The sequence below is a fragment of the Sminthopsis crassicaudata genome, chromosome 2, assembly GCF_048593235.1.
Source record: "Sminthopsis crassicaudata isolate SCR6 chromosome 2, ASM4859323v1, whole genome shotgun sequence".
In the NCBI taxonomy this organism is placed as follows: domain Eukaryota; kingdom Metazoa; phylum Chordata; class Mammalia; order Dasyuromorphia; family Dasyuridae; genus Sminthopsis; species Sminthopsis crassicaudata.
In genome coordinates this window covers 607,664,582-607,682,580 of record NC_133618.1, presented here as the reverse complement: position 1 = coordinate 607,682,580, position 17,999 = coordinate 607,664,582, and the positions used below count along the sequence as shown (strand labels likewise).

Below are 17,999 nucleotides of genomic sequence, written 5' to 3'. Positions count from 1 at the left end.
TTGATAGTACTATGTCATCTTGCCTTCTATAAGTATTTTGTGTAACTAAATATTTCAAATAACTGGAATATTCTGGTTTTTGATAAGATAACCATAAGGAAATTTACATTATTATTATGCTTCTATCCATATCAGGTAACTGGCTAAGCGGGGTGTCCTATATTTTTACAAGATAGGTAGATCTTTATGATCGTGTAAAAAAGTATAGTATCCTCACAAATTGCTTCAGGAACCAGCCATTTTAGCCTGACATTCTTTTTGAATAATCAATTCACTCTGCCTCTCTGATGTAATAACTACCCAAATATTAAAAATGAGTCTTGAACAAGAGGATCTTGCTTCAAGAACCCAGACTGGGACTCAGGTTATCTTAAATATACCATTTATCTTGCTGTCAGGATTTCTGGTAAAGAAGAATTGTTGGTAAAAGGCCCAATTTCCCTTCTTCCCTGATACTTGAAAGAAAAATGATGCTACTATTTGCCATTCACAGAAATCTTGGAGGTAGAAGCCTAAGGCTGGTAATGAAAAAGACTAATGAGGTACTTACTGCCTGATGGCACTGCCAATTGCCTTCTCCATCTTGTCCCTACTGAAGTTCAATTAGGTCTCCCTTCTTATTATTCTGTTTGTTCTCTTTTCTCAGGAACCTTCTTTCATCTTAGATCTCTTCTTCTCATCCTCCTCCCAAGAACCAGTCTCCCTGAAGTCTCAGATCTACAGCCTTCTCTTCAATGTCAGATATACTTTATTTCATTCCCCTCTCCTAGACCAGGAGTAGATGTACTCCCTATTTCCAACTACTACTTCTGGTAACCCTCTTTTTCCCTCCTCCCAATGCCAACACTCAGCTATCTCTTCTCATTTTATCCAGATCATCTTCACTATTCTCTTACCGCCTCCTGGTCATCCTCCCTCCATTCATATCCAACTTCCCTTACATCAGGGGTTTTCAATATATATATGCTATATATGTACATATATATTTTTATATATGTATATATGGACATACAAACATACACATACACATGTATATGGATGTACTATGTATTCAATATACAATTCATATATTCTGGCCTACTTCATTAAACTCTTCATCTTCCATGATCTACACCCTTTATTCCACTGGCTTTGTTTCCTAACCCCATTAACTGTTCTACTTTTATGAACAAAAACTCTGAAATTCCTCTAACTACAAGCTCTTCTAATTTTATTTCTCCCTGTGCATTCCTTCTAAATCTATTTGTTTTACCTAAGACCTCTGGCTTACATCTGCTCTGTTCTTTCAGGCTATTAGCCCTGCTCTGGCTTTGCTTTCTTCCCATCACAATCTTTACTTCATAATTAACCAGATCAGCTTTATATTGTTCTCTCTTTTGAACAACTTGCCTCCCCTCATGCTCCTATCTCCATCTGGGAAGAAGTTTTTCCCAATCTCCTCTTTCTCCACAGATTTCTCACACATCTTCATGGATCAGAGATTTTAACTGACACCTTTTCATTGGCTCCATGCAAAGAAGCACTTCACATTATTCCATTTTCCCAAATGACTTTTTAAACTGTCAGCACACACTGCTTTTCTCAATATTTCATCTCTGTCTTATATCTGGCTCTTAAAGCATAAGCTACATTATGTACATACAGTCATTCAAAACAGATGCTATACTAGAAATGAGCTAAACCATGAATAGACTAGATTTTCCTGGAGCTGTTCCAGACAGAGAAAATGAAGCAAAAAGAGAACTGAACTTCCAGGATCAGAAGAGGCTCTGCTGAGCCCAGATATGTATGACAGTGTGCGCATAATCATGGCAACTCAAGAAGCATACGTGGCTCTTAATTTATCTCTAGTGTAAAATGCAAACTCCTTTGTTTCTCATTTAGGGGCTTTGAATGATTTTAGGTTGACTGATTAAATCTTGTTATATGGCAAAGTACAGCAGAAGAGGAAATAAGTCTGCTACCTTTCCTTTGTTGCAAACAGAGTTGTCAGCCTTCTTGATTCTCTTGGGAATTTCTTCATTGTACTCAAACTGTAGTTTGTCACTTGCTGACTTACTTTCAGGTCGGTCTTCCAGGATGTTGTCTGCAAATGAGTTAAGATACTTTCAATGAATATAATAGAACTAAAATTACTGAGCCACAGTAGATCTTACTTTATGTAAAGGTCAGAGAGCAAAAAAAGTCTGAAAGTACCTTCATATTTGAATTGTTTCTTCATGATATAGAGATAGTCCAGCAAAAATATAGGACTGAATGAGTTTTTATCATTGAGGTTTTTTATTGTTTTGGACCTCATCTTTGATTTCACTGGTTTGGGCACTTCCAATAAGGAACCTTCCTTTATCAATGCAGATCACTGTGTACTTCCCAGCTTTACTGTTTTAAGAGAGCTGCCTGGGATACCCAGGGTCACTTTATTCCTATGGTTCAAAGGCAGGAACTGAACTCTTTTCCCCTGACTCTTAAGACAAGCTTTTAAATGACAGTGTAATTGTTTTTCTTCAATGAATTTATTGATTACTTTAAGAAACTGATGGACAGTGGAAGTTGTTTTGGTATCATGTAGATAAGTCCTATTCTTTAGAACAAGATAAATAGTATCAAAGATATATTGTGTAAAATAGCTGACATATTGGTTTTGTGATTGATATACTAACATATTAGAATACAATTAATGTTCTCATCCAGGGCTTCTTAAACTTTTCCCACTCGTAAGTTCTTTTTGTCAGAGAAATTTTTACACAATTCTGGGTATATAGGTATAAAAAACAAGTATTCAAATCAAATATTTACTGATGATAAATCATAATCTTGAGACCCCAACATTCAATCGAATGACTCTATAAGTTTTTAAGAACTTTTAAGAACTTTACTTTTTAAGAATGGTTTAAGAAGATTTGTTCTGATTCACCTTATTTAATGTAGTTACTAGTTCTTTTAAACTTTAAGGATATCAAAACCAGTACAAAACATGGAAATCTGGAAAATGTTCTCACATCTCATAGTTAATTGAGAGGCAAAGTGGAGTTTCCACAATCATAAAAATTTACAGAGTGTTAACAGTCAACAGATTGAAAAAATCTGACAGATCCTCTTTTATTTTAATTATTTAAATTTTGTATTCATTATGCAAAGGCAGCATCAAGTTTTAGTTAAAAATTCACTTTTTATCCTTACTTATCTATATATATATGGCATATATATATATATACATATACTAAAATATCTTTATAACAAATCAGTGCCATGCATGTTACTACGCACTAAAAGAAATACAGCAATTATTCTCTAATATTTATTTGCAGAGATACCACAATTTCATGCTAAGCAATTTAAAACACAATGCTGAAATTCATGCAGTTAAAATTATCAATTCAAATGGCTTTTACCTTCCTGACTGTTAGGAGCGGGAGAAGCATTAAGGACATCTGCTATAGAAAAACAGAGTCAGACAGGGGATAAAAGTAAAGAAAATTAGGACATAAAGCCAGAGAAATTAAACTGAAGCGCTAAGCAGAGTTTAAATGGCAAAGATGGCATAGAATAAAAGATAACAAAGGAAAAGAGGAATATTTTTTTAACTTCAAAATTTCTGTATGATATTGCAAAGATTAGCAATAATTAGTAAATATTTTTCATGCAAATCCATAATCTATTACATAATATTATGCTCCTGTTAAAGTTATTGGCACATTTAGTTGACAAGAATTACTGTTTCATTTCAAATACAGATTAATTTCACCAGAAGAAAATAGAATTTTCATATGATCTTGTATGGCTTAGGTTCACAGATGTGTCAAAATGATGTAGCCTATCTACTTACAAACGGACTATGGAGACTTGCTAAGAGTTGGAAAGATCTAAATTCTCAGTTTATGTAGGCAGATTACTATTATCTTATGGTCTTCTAGATAAAAAGCAAATTCTCTGTTTTACTCTTTCTAATCTTGCTGTCTATCCTTTCCTTGATTTGTCTTATTGCCATTATCGACATTGCATTCTATTTCTGCAAACTTTATTCCCTATATTTTTCTCTTTGTAGTTTTTTTCTCTCAACCACTACCCATCTTTTGATAATATAATCTAATAGATGAAAAGGAGTTTAGAGATAATCCAGTTTAACCATTTCATTTTACAGATTAAAGAAAGTCAGTTCAAAGACATGAAGTGAATTGTATAAGGTTTAATTAATAGTGTCAGAGAAAGGGGCTACAAAACAGGTTCTTCTTTCCACAATTTCAAAGTGCTTTTCCCAAGATTTATCCTGAGATTTATGAGGAAAAATGTGATTTGTTCTGCCTAAATTTGTAGTTTTTATTTTTTCATCACCTTAGCTGGAGACATCTTGCAAGCTATACAGAGACAGGTGGGGAAACATTCAACACTAGCAGAAAAATAACTATAGTAAAAGAAAAGAATATGGTTACAAGGCCAAGAACATAAGTATGTGATTTATTTGGGATGTGGCCAGAGTCAGAGAAAACTCTCAATCAAATAGGAATTTAATTTTGCTGGATGATTTTCCTTCATATTTATATTGCTATTGCTTTTAAATGAATATGGAAAGCACAACGATTCCAAAGTTTGCAATCTTGGATCCAAAGTAAAAAGTATCCAAATCTACATATTATCTTTAGTGGTGGATAAAGTGCCCTCTTTTCTTGGGATTCTCTAAAATTCTTAGGTGGCTTGGGTGTTGTTTATGGGAATGTAATGAAGAAGGAAATCAGCATTTATACAGTGTCTACCATGTGCCATGTACTCTGCTCAGTACTTTTTACATATTTAGATATTATCTCATGTTATCCTTATAATAACCCTGCAAGGCAGATTTTATTATTACCCACATTTTACAGCTAAGTAAACTGAGGCAGACAGAAGTTAAGTAACTTGCCCAGATTCACCCAGCTAGTAATTGTCTGTCTGCATTCTTCCTGACTCTATAACCAATGCTCTATCCAATATGCCACTAGCTGCCTTGAAATTTTTGGCTATGAAAGAATTTACTTCCCTTTAATTAATTTCTTATGATGGAGAATTAGATGCAGTTAATACACCAACCAAGAAAGTGCTTCTTGATTCTGGGATTCTTCAGTGGGACTTTCATTACCTTTTTTTCCTTATAGAAATGTAACAAAGGTTATAATAGAAGTTAATGAGAACATATGACTTGAAATAGTCATCAATTAGTATACAGGCAGAGGTAGGAGAAATACTTTTGCTCTTTGCTCCCTTTTCTTCTAAACTAAAAAGTCATGTTATTCTCCATGCAAAGATATGGAATTTCTGAGCAATCTAACAATCTAAAAATCTCTATTAGAATTGCAGAATCTTATAGTTAGAAGGCAGCATCTGAGAGATCATGTTGTCTAACTCATTTATTTTATTTATCTTTTTTTTTTTTTTTCCTGAGGTAATCGGGGTTAAGTGACTTGCCCAGGGCCACACAGCTAGGTAGTGTTAAGTGTCTGAGGCCACATTTGAACTCAGCTCCTCCTGACTCCAGGGCTGGTGCTCTATCCTTTGTACTAACTAACTGCCCCTAACTCATTTATTTTAGAGATGAAGAAATACCCATAAAAATAAAGCTATTTGCTCAGAATTAAACAATCCATCAGTGGCAAAGCTGGGATTAAAGTAATGAGCTCTCTTGACCCACAGACCAGAGTTTTTGAATGTACAGTCAAAAGGCTGTCTTGCTTACAAAGGGTTTTGAGAGAGATTTGCTTTTATTTAAAACTGTCAGAGAAAACACATGTCCTTAGTTTTTCTCATTAGTTTAAGATCATCTAAGCTTTAATATTTTTATATTTATCCTCCATTATCTGATTCTGATTCAATCTTTTTACACATTTCTTTTTAAAATATATGTTGGTTATTCTCCTGTGTATTCACATTGATCTCTATAAATAGTGTTTCTTTTTCAAAGGAATATTTAAAAAAACATTGAAATATTAAATATTTCATTCTTGAAAGCATCCTACCTCTCTCAGGATGAATTTAGGCTTTTAGATCCTACTTGTCCTTTCTCTGAGAGCATCTAAAATTATGCCAGGATTTCTTTGATCAAAAATACTATGGCACTGTGTTCTAAAATTGCTATTACAAAAAGCAATTTTTTCTTCTTGATGAAAATAAGATCCAGAATAGAATTTGGATTTCATTTTTTTATGTTTTTAATAGTTTGTTTTTATCTCTTCAGTAAGATTTTTTCTACTCCAGAGATTCATTTTATTTAAAAATTAAGTTTTTATTGATATCTTTTGACCTTTATGTTATCATAATTTTTTCTAGTGTCCCTTCCCTCTTATTAATATTTTTTTACTACTACAAAATGAGCTGCTGTTAATATTTTTGTACATATTAAAAATAAGAATATATACCTATTAGTGGTATATAGCTGGTCAAAGAGTACATATAATTTGTATAACTTTCTCAGAATAGTTCTAAAATGTTTTTCAGAATGACTGAACTTATTAGCAGTGCAATAATGTTCCTCTTTCCCCATATCCCATCTGCCAGTTTTGTCTCCCACTCTCTTCTTTTGGATCAAGAGATTTAGGACAGAAATGGGGGTGTGTGGAGATCTATACCTATGGGTTATGGAGAGGAGTGGTATTAGCTATGTTCTAAGTGAGGACTAAGTTCAGTAGCAAACAATTTTATGGCTCTGATCCCAGGAGCAGAGCAAGGATTCAGTGCTAACTTCCAGCCCCGATGAAAAGTAATAAAAAACAAAATACAACCAACAAATAATAGTGACAGAAGGGGAAAAATAGGAAAAGAAATGAGAGCTACAGAAGAAATATATGAAAAGAAAATTAATAGCTTGGAACAAAAAATTCATGTTACCCAAATAACTCCCTAAAAATCAAAATTAACCAAAGATATGAACAGTTTTCAAAAGAATAATTCACAGCTACATGAAAGAATGCTCTGAATTACTGAAATTTTAAAAAAAATATCAAAACAACCCTGAGGTTTCATCTTACACTCTGAAAGTTGGCAAAAATGACCAATAAATGGCAAGAGTTGATGTTGTATGGATTGTAGAATCACAGTAACACTGAAACATTATTAAATCTATGAAGTAGCATAACAATTTTGGAAGACAATTTGGACTTATGCAAATAAAATAAATAAAATGTCTATGCTCTTTGAAATAGAGAGTTTATTATTGGGTTTATATCCCCAAGGAAGCTATCAATAAGAAGAAAGTCCCCCCAACTTTATAATTGATTGTATGACATGGGAGACACTGGCTCAGCATCAGAGAAGGGGCTGTGCTCCATTAACTCAGAAGAAAAGCAAGATGCACAAAGTTAGAGAAGCCACCCAAAATGCTCATAAGGACTATTTGTATCTGATCTGTGGCAGAGCATTTTGAGCTCGTATAGATCTGATCAGCCACAGTTAGACATATTGTAACTTGACTTTAATGATGCCATTTTCATTCTCTTTGACAAAAAAAGACAACCAACCAACCAATCAATTAGAAGAAAGTCCCTATATACACTAAAATACTCATAGCAGCACTTTTTGTGATAACAAATAATTGGAAAACAACTAGATAATCATCAATTTAGACAATGAAATGTCTAAACAAATTCTGGTCCATGAATGTAATGGAATATTATTGTCTTATAAGAAGTGATGCATTTGATGAATACAAAAAAAGCATAGATAGACTTACGTGAAATAATGCAGAGTGAAGTAAGCAGAGCCACGAAAACAGTATATACAACACTTACAAATGTAAATAAAAGAATTACATACCAAAAAAACCAAAAGTGAATGTTGCAAATTACAAAGAACAAGTAGAACTTGAATGAAAATATATGCAAGAGGATATCAGAGACCTCTTCCTTTGTGGAGGTAAAAAGTATTACATCTTGCATAGGTTTTTGAAATTTTTCAATGTATTAAAATAAGGTATACTGATTTTTTTTGTTTAAAAATACCACTTGTTAAATCAGATGGCTCTCTGGGGGAAGAGGAATACTTGAGAAAACTATGATGATTCAGGAAATAGAAGTCATCAATAAAAGCTTATTTAAAAAGTAGAATTGACTAAATCCAAGTCAATGGTTTCACAAGACACTGAGAAAAAGTAAGATTAAGTCAAAAGACAAAGAAAAGAGGAAAATTAGGTATCGCAGAACAAAATCAACTGACCTGGAAAACAGATTGAGGAGAGGCAATTTAAGAATCATTGGACTACTTGAAAGCAATAACACCCCTCCCCCCAATACTCCTAGACTTTACATTTCAAGAAATCACAAAATTGCTCATATTTCTTAGAACCAAAGGATAAAGTAGAAATTTGAAAGATATTAAAATGACCTCCTTAAAGAAACTACAAAATAAAACTCCCTGGAATATTATAGCCAAAATTCATATCCCTCAAATTAATAAAATGCTATAAGTAGCTAAAAAGAAAGAATTGAAGTACCTCAGTCAGAATCAATGTTAGCACTATTAAGGAATGGAGAGCTTGAAAAATATCCCAGAAAATTAAGATCTAGGCTTACAAAAAACAACAACTTATTTATCGGACAGGAGTGGATAGTTCTTTAACAAAAAAGAGAATTTCTGAGCATTTCAGGTAAAAAGACCAGAGCTGAATAGAAAATCTGACATAAAAATAGGAGTCAAAGGAAGCATTAAAAAACATAAATAAGCAATTATAGGAGTCAAAACGAGGTTACAATGTTTACATTCTAATATGGGAAAATGATACAAATATCCCCTCAGAACTCATTATCATAGAGGGAATCTAATTAGACAGAGGACCTGGTTATTATGTTTTGAGAGTTTTAAAAGATAAAAGGAAAGAAAGGAGACAAGGAATATACTGATAGAGAGAGAGAGAGTAAGGAGGAAAGAAGAACAGGGAAAATGATCTCACACAAATAGGGTGCTAAAGGAGAAATCTATAATGGGAGGGAGTCGGGTTGGAGAGTAGATGATACGTGAACCTCACTATCATATCTGAATTGGTCAAAGGAAGGAAGAACACATACATGCACACACAGAAAGTTGGTACAGAATATATTTCACCTAACAGTTAAACAAGAAGGGTAGGGGAGAAAGTAGATTAAGGGAGAGATGAGTCAAAAGGAAAACACACTCAAAGATAGGACAGCAAACGAGAAAAATTATAAGAGGATGGAAAGAAACTCATAATTAACAATTTTCATTTTGAATGTAAACTTTTCTATAAAATTGAAGAAGCTAGCAGAATGGATAAGAAGCAAGAATCCAAAAATATGTTTTTATTAAAAACACATTTGAAATACATTTCTTTCTTCCTTTAAGATCATCAAATAAAGGGTTGGAGCAGAACCTATTAGGCATCAGCTGAAGTTAAAAAGACAGAGGTAACAATCATGAATTCAGACAAAGAAACAGCAAAAAGAGACCTAGTTAGAAAAATAAACAGAGAAATTACATTTTGCTGAAAAATATCATAGTCAATAAACTAATATCAATGTTATATGCATAGACAACAAATGGCATAGCTTAGAGGAAGTAAACTATAAAAATGGGACAAAGTGGGTTAGGTAAATCTAACCAAAAATAAATTAAAAAGAAGTATCTGAATACAATTTTAGAAGCATTAGAGCTATTAGACCTCTAAAGAATATTGAATGGGAGTAAAAAGGAGCATACCCTATTTCCCTGTTGTTTTGTGGCAACTTCACAAGTTCTGACATATTAGATCATAAAAAATGTCACCAACAAATGCAGAAAAGCAAAAAAATTAAATATGCTCTTTTGTTGAGCATAATGGATAAAAATTATATTCAGTTAAGGATCTTTACTCCTCACTAATTTAGATATCACTTTCTGCACCAATGCTGAGTCTAGGTCCTCTCTTTCAGTCCCATTCTCCTAGATGGGCTACTCTACTTCCTAAAACTCTACCATTTTGATTCTCTCCCATCTGGTCAAGTCAGTTTTCTTCTCAAAAACTCTGAATGGCGCACTATGGTCTAGTAAGTGAAATAAAAACTTCTCCCACCTGACAGTCAAGACTTTCCACAATCTGGTTCCATTTCACTTTTCCAGACCTGTTTTCATATCGCTTCTCTTTACATACCACACTCCAGCCAAATAATAAAACTTGCAACTCTGCCTGAAAATGCATGGAGCCCTCGTGGCTCTGTTTTCAGTACTGTCTCTGCTCAGTCTCAAGTCTAGCTTATCTATGAGCCGCAGTGAAGTGAAATGGAAAGCCTTGTCTCAGACACATACTTTCAATTAGTGAGCCAACAAGCATTTATTAATTACTCTGTTCCAGGCATTCTGGTAAGTGCTAGGATAAAGAGAGACAAAAATATGTTTCTTGTCCCTAAGGAATTAAAATTTTAATGTAGGAAACAATATGCAAACAATTAGGTACATATAAGATATATATGGGGTGGCTGGAAGGTAATCTCAGAGGTAAGGCACTAGTATTTGGGGGCTCTAGGAAAGGCCTTCTCCCAGAAGTAGAATTTGAGTCAGGGAAGATGAAAGTTAGAATGAAGAGTGCTCTAGGTATGGAGATGGTTAGTAAAAAAGCAGTCAAGAGTGGTGAGTGAGAGAAACAGTAATAAAGCAATACTGCTGGACAGTAAAATAAGTGGAGAGTAGTAAAGTAAAAGATGACTGGAACAATAAGAAGGGCAAGACTGTAAAGGACTTCAGTTCAACTCAACAAAAATTTATCATGTTTAAGTTTATTAAACGGAACTGAAGTGAATAGAATATAACAAGTTTAGAAAGATAAGAATAATTATATTGAAGAAAAATATGTAGAAAGAGAAGCAGACAGAGAGGAGAGAAAGAGAGAGAAAGATAAAGAGAAAAGGAAAAAGGGAGAGATAGAAGGAAAGGGAGAAAGAAGAATTATATTGGATTCTGAAAGCACTGGGGAGCAAATTGAATATGAGGAGTGAATGGGTCAAACCTGAACGTTAGCACGATCACTTTGATATCCGAGTGGAGAATGAACTGGAATGGGGACAGATGTGAAGTGAAGAGACCAAAGTAGAAGGCCATTTCAATGGTACAGTCATAAGTTCATGAGAATCTGCACTAGAAGGGTGGTACTGGAATGGGAAAAAGGGATGTTTATGACATAGAGATGTGAAAGTAGAAATGACAAGACTTAACGGTCAGATTCGTGGTGCAAGTATGGAGAGAAGTTTGGGGGGTGACAGATTGCAATTCTGTCTAACAAAGAAGACGGCAACAGGGAAGTCTGGGCCAGAGGTTTAGGGGAAAAGTAGTGACTGTGTAATTGTATCAAGCCATTTAATGTCTTGGTGTCTGAGATTATAAAGAACCACAAAAGTACAACAGTAGAGGGAGAATCGTGTCCCAGCAAGAGAGCTATCCTCTCTGACGGTATATTATCTATGTCTGGAATCCTTTCTCTCTCTCTTTTTTTATCAGTGGAATTCCTGCTCATTCTTTTAGTTTAACTTAAATATCAACCTCTTTAGGAATTCAGCTCTGTTCCTGCATGGATGCCACTTTTCCTGACACTGCACATAGTACTTTGCTTTATAACTCTAATGCACTTATGTCATTGTATTTTAAAGCTAGCTGTTGTTAGAAACTTGGAATTGTGGGACAAAAGAGAAGAAGGTGTGTCTTAAAGGCTAGAAGAAAGAGGGCCTGTAATTCCCTGGTCCCATTTAAGAGCAGCAGAATGTAGCCCCAGAGTTGGGTTAATCCAATTGGAGGCTTAGAGATTCACTTGGAATGAAGGAAAGTTAAGACTGGATTGTAAGAGTAGTTTTTAGAGATTAGAAGAGAGATTTCACTGGTTACAGGGGGGGGGGGGGGGAGTAGAGTGCTTGTTGCCATGACAACCAAGTATTTTGGAATAGCAGCTGAGCCTTGAGTCAGGAAATGCTCAGTTCAAATCTGACTCCCTCAGTCATCAGATGTGTCATTCTGGGTGGGTCACTCTCTGCCTGCTTTAATTTTCTCTGTTGGGAAAAAGAATAAAGAAGATTTTCTTACTTTGACTGCTTCCTTAAGAGTGAGTACGGAAGTGCTATTCTTGTTATAGTCATTGGTTCATGTTAAATGAGTGACTATAATCTTGAAGTTTTATAAGAAGGAAACTTGCCTGATGTGGCAGCTTTATTTATGAAAATAATTAATGACAAAAATTCAAATATTTTTTCTAACCATCTCGTAATATTCTTTTCTTACCATCAGAAAGAGATTCATAGTCATAATCATATTCATCCTCCTCCTCCTCCTCTTCTTCATTATTGGCAGACATGGGATTGGCATTACCACCAAAATTGCTTTGTGTTTGCATGGATGCCAGTTGATGAGCCTGTTAAGATTACAATAACTCTAAAAATGTAAACATTAAACAACTGAATTTTGATTTCAAACTTGTAAACATAACTTTTAATGCTACCAATCTCCATCAAAGATTTACTGACTTAAGCTCATTTTTTCTGAGAAAAAATTCAGATCTTCTCGAAACAGTATCAATATCAGAATCAATGTCAGTACTCCTACTGAAATCCCACAGTTCTAAAGACCACAAGAAAAGAAAACTTTTTATCTGTTCTTGATAGCATATGCTCCCAATGCTAAGTATTTTAACAAAATTGTATGATACTTGGGAGCCAAAATGAAGCCAAAGAAATACTCATAATACTTGCTGCACAAGAATACTGGGAAAATATAGTGTATAAACTTCCAAAAATTATGCAAATGTGAGCCATTTAAAAGCGCCAAATAATCACATTATTCACATAGAAATAACAAAAATAATTCCATATATTTTTAGCACACTTCCAGTCTGCACTTTCATGTTTATTTTCTTATCCGATCATTATAATTATTCTTTCTGAGAGGGAATTCAGTTATTATTCTGCCCACTTTGCAGATGGAGGAGACTAAGATCGAACATAAGTTAAGTGACTAGTCATCAAGCTAGGACTGGATCTTGGGATTCTGTTTTCATAAAACAGAGGTTATTGTCTTTGAAAGAACATTTCAAAAAAGTATAAACAGATTTTAGAATAAACAAATTTCACAAAAAAATAAAGACTTTTTGAAGGGAATAATAGAAAAGTTTATCTAAATATAAATGAGAAAACCAAAATGCAAATAAAGTAGTAAGGTGATGTCCTTGGGAGTGGGGAAGAGGGAGGTGATACAATTCTTCCTCACTCCATTCCAGACTTTCTAGATCCTCCATGGGCCCTGTCTCTTGAAGAACCTGAAAGTCCTACTCAGTGCTGAGCTGATGAAAACTGAATACCCAAATCTCAAAAAAATCAACACTAAGGATAGGGTGTACTTTTAAGATTAATTTGCATTATTGGTATTTTATTTGTCATTTTCTTAAGTCTAAAAGTCAACAAAACAATAAACCAAGCCCTTACTTGCAGCTGATTTACAAGGTTTAAATGTTCATATTAAAAATTTAGCAATTGGCTCTGTGAGCCAGGTGAAGGGGCTCTAGCACACCCTGGTCCCATTCCTTTCCCACCCCACTGCCACAACCTTTTATCCCGTCTCAGGGATTGTCCGTTGTGACTGAACCATGAGGATTCTACCTGCTGTCACCAAGGTATCCACTTTTCCCTTTGTATCTCCCATTTCTTCTCCTTCCTTCTACAACCCCAACTCAGTCCTTCTCTAAGAGGCTTCTTGGTATGATCTTGCATCTGATCTGGTCAAAATGTTTTCTGCATTGGGATATACTGGGTGAGACGGCAAGATTGGGGAGGGACTTTCTTTTATATTCCCCCTCTTTGGACAGGAGAAAGAACTTCTTTCTGCCCCCCAGGTCCAACTCCAGCTTCCAGAATTTTGAGTTTTAGCTTTATTAATTACTTGGGGAAACATAACCAAAAATTAACAATTTATTCTCTTGAGTCACAGAGCAAAAAAATGATCACATGAAATGTAAAAATGCTACTAGTTCTTTCTGTTTAGTATAAACTAAAATTATTATAAAATAATATTTTAAATAATCTTTATGTAGAGAACATACCTTTTGCTTTAATATGTCCACTGGAGTCTGATGTGCTTTCAGTTTTTTGTTTTTAAGAAGTACTTTTCTCCTAAGTTGATCAGGTGAAGGAAGCATTGGATCATCAGAGAAATCACTCTCAAATAAAAATTTGGCAACTAGTTTTTCTCCAAATACATTCTGAAATAGCAAATAGCAAACAAACAGTAAACTTCTGTTACACATCTAGGTTTGCTTACACAGGGGTGGAAGGTCTACATCTGCTACAGTACAGGGCTGTTTTCCCATAACAGCTCTTGGCAGAAAATTAGGGAAATAAGTTTTTTTTGAAAGTTTCTGGCAAGAAGGGTAAGAAAAATAAGAAAAAAAATCTGGGAAGAAAGAAAAATCTGGGAAGGAAGCTTTCATGAAGAGTCAGACATAAGCTCTCAAAGAGCTTCCACTGAATTGTTTTATAGTATCAATTAGAAAACTGGTTACTTAGCTAAGAGCAAAAATCTAAAAGGCTTTCGTATCCTCAGCATCCCATCAACAGGACTAAAAGACACAAAGCTAAAGAGTAAAATAAAACTTCCCTTTACCACTCTACCACTCTTCCCTACTCTCGCATATTTAACCACCAATGTATGCTACTGATCAAATTGTCTAATCTTACATGGTAATAAGGACCAAGAACAATCTATCATTTCCTGTGATTATATACTCTAATGAGAACACCAGATAGTGCTCTGAAGTCACATTAAGCCCTTGATGGCTTTCAGAAAGATAGCTCTGCCCCCATTTCATTAGTCTAAGGCTTTTAATATGAATGCATTTATCCAATTAGGTTCTTGGTTTCTGGTGCTTCCATTTCTTTTCTTGTTCCTGTTTCAACAGTTTGCTTATACAACTAAGAAAAACAAAAAATAAACGCTTTAATGGATGTTGTGGTCTATACTGTATCTTCTTCTTAGAGCAAGAAACCACCCATTTTGGTTTGGCAGGCACATTAAAATTCAAAAGCTTCAAAACACAAAGTTAAATGGTATGATTCCCTCCTTCTTGGGACAAGATGGGAAAAGCATGTGGTCCCACATCTATACCTGGCACTTTATGTATGTCATGGCTCAAATCCACTGGAACAACTAAGTATTAAAAGTTTTGTTGCAAGTAGGTGGTATGGTAAAACACAAGCTGGTTTTAAGCAGATAACATCTTTTTTCTTTCTTTCCTATGTTCATTTTCCTTAGGAAATTATTCCCTAACCTCTCTAGGCTACATTACTCTCTCTTGGTCAAATTCCAATCCTATCAATTCTTCCCTCCTTTCTACATTCAATACTTTGTAAATGGGACCAAACAATTAGTTAGCCAGGGGGCAGGGAGCTTATATACTATAGCCAGGTAGCCAAGGGCACAGTAAGTACATCTACATTTGGATCCTTTTCCTATTCCATACTTATAAATTTGTTAATTTTTTTTTTTTTAAGAACTTAATGATGTTAGTTAGCCATTTCCTCCAAATGGAGGGACTACACCTTAGGATGCCTGATACCTTAAGCATTTCTAAATCTCAAAGATTAGTCTAGGAATACATTAGATGCTTGAGATTATCCAAGTAAAGTCCTGGTGGTTTTTAACTACTGAGCATTTTCTGATTGGCAATATCACAAGATTACTCTGAATTTCCTCAGATCATTTCCGTATTCTTAGTCTCAGTTTAGAAAAGTTCTAGTGTAGCTCCAATTATTATCCCATCTCTGACAGTGTATAACTCAAACTGTGTGTAAGTTTTGTGTATAGCTACTTAAATGAGGAAAAATCTCAGTGTTATTCACAAGCAGAGTGTTATGATATTCTCCCGCCATTTAACTTAGCACTCACCTTGAAAATTTCTGCCATTTTTCGTTGCTGAGGCAATGAACAGTGATTTTCTATAGATATTATGATAGGCAAGTCAGAATTGATGAAGGCACTGCGATCAATGGCTTCAACTACTTCCTAGGAAAGCCAAACGTAAGAATAAATGCATTTTTTCTAGGACCACATATGGCACATAAATTATTTTTCCTAAGGAAAAATGCATAATGTCATATGTAACAAGAGTCTTATAAAAATTACCGTTTTTAATTTGTGAGACATTTAAATTGTCAGCTCAAATAAAATCTGTCTCAATGTGGAATATCTATATATCTATAGCTATCTATCTATTCATCCACACCATACACACACACACACACACACACACACACACACACACACACACACACACACAATGGTTGGTTGGTTGTTGTCCTTCATTCTTTTTAAAAAAATTTTTTTTTGGTCCTTCATTCTTAAAGAGGACCACAATGACATCACTGTTAAAGTCAAGTTAGTATGTCCAACTGTGACTGATCAGAACAATATGAGAGCTTGGAATACAAATGTCCCTATGAACATTTGGGGCGGATTCTATAATTCTGTGCGTGTTGCATTTCTTCTGAGCTAATTCAATTCTGCCCATAGAACACAGATGAGGGCACACCATGCTGAGGTATGCCTGTGTCTTCCACGTCATAAATCAATTCTAAAGTTCTTGAGACCTTGAGAGTATCTTTGTATCAAATTTTCTGTGAGCACTTGTGTGACATGAATTCTCCATAAAATAATCTTTTTGGCAAGTGTACATTTGGCACTTGAACAATGTGCTCAGCCCAGCAGATTTGTGCTCTCTGCAGTAGGGTTAGAACGCTTGGCAATTTGGTTCAAGGACCTCAGTGTCTGCTACCTTATCCTGCCAGGTGATCTTCAGTGTCTTCCTGAGACAATCCATCTGGCACGGTGTGTACTGCCTAGGTTTCACAGCCATTCAGCAATGACATCAACACAATGGCTCTGTAGACCTTCAATTTGGTAGGTCTAATCCCTCTCCTCTCTCTCACTTCCCTTCAGGGCTTTCCAAACACTGAGCTAGCTCTGGCAATGTGTGCATCAATCTCATTATACACGTGGACATCCCTGGAAAGCATACAGCCAAGGCAAGAGAACTTATCCATGGCATTCAAAGGGATTGTTCCACATATGGATGGTGTGGTGTTAGTTAATGGAGGACTGTGTTTTCTTGGTGTTAGGCCAAAATTAGCACAAATAGCAAAGAATCGATCCATACTTTGTTGCATCTCAGCTTCAGAGACTGCATTGAGAACACAATCACTTGCAAACAAAAAAAATCATGCACCAATATTCTCTCCAGTTTACCATCAGTGGGTTAGTTGACTTTGACTCCAAGTTTGCCCTCACTGAAGGTGTCTGACAACATGCCTGAATGCATCATGCTTTTAAAAAGCATGGGAGCAAGCACACAGAACTTGTTTTGCTCCATTGGTAACTGGGAAAGCTCGAGAACATTGTGCATTATGCAAAACCTGAGCCATCGTGAAGTTGATGTATTATCTTGATTAATTTCTATGGGCAACCAAAGTTTGATATAATTTTCCATAAGCCCTCACAATTGACAGTACCAATGGCCTTGGTCACATCTACAAATGTGTACAAACCTCTGTTCTGCTCCTGGAAATTTTCTTGGAGTTGTTGGCCCTTTCTGAAGGCACACTGGCTCTTAGGTCGATGACCTTTCAGTGCAGGATCAGTCTATTAAGGAGGACGCTGGCAAGGACTTTGCCAACAGTGACTAAGAGCAGGTGACTCCCCTGTGGTTGTCTTTATAGAGATGGAAAGTGGAAGCATCCTTAAATTTCTGTGGCATAATCTCTTCTTGCCATATAATCTGAAAATGTGTCAGCTTTTATATGAGCAATGGATCCCCCTACCCCAACTTATAAATCTCGGCTGGAATAGAATCAGCACCAGGTGCTTTGCCACATGAAAGTAGCCTTCAGTTGGAATTTTCACTAGAGAGTGATTGATTTCAGCCTTCAGTATTGATTGATGATGGTCTGTTGAGAACACTACGGAAGTGTTCAACCCATCTCTCAAGGATCATGTCCTTATCACTAGTTAATGTGGCTCCATCA

General features: G+C 35.2%; 1 protein-coding gene across 7 annotated transcripts in view; it reads right to left on the bottom strand.

Annotated features, from left to right (window-relative positions):
- Positions 1 to 17,999, bottom strand: part of PLCE1 (phospholipase C epsilon 1) — a 337,489-nt gene that overhangs the window by 55,397 nt on the left and 264,093 nt on the right. For 5 of the 7 annotated variants that reach the window (XM_074295914.1, XM_074295919.1, XM_074295918.1 and 2 more), the window contains exons 18-22: positions 15,868 to 15,984; positions 14,027 to 14,185; positions 12,217 to 12,346; positions 3,393 to 3,434; positions 1,965 to 2,086 (exon numbers count right to left, since the gene is read on the bottom strand). In XM_074295914.1, coding sequence (XP_074152015.1) covers positions 1,965 to 2,086; positions 3,393 to 3,434; positions 12,217 to 12,346; positions 14,027 to 14,185; positions 15,868 to 15,984 — 570 coding nt within the window. The remainder of the gene's footprint in view (positions 1 to 1,964; positions 2,087 to 3,392; positions 3,435 to 12,216; positions 12,347 to 14,026; positions 14,186 to 15,867; positions 15,985 to 17,999) is intronic. The other 2 variants (XM_074295916.1, XM_074295917.1) reach the window with 2 other exon arrangements.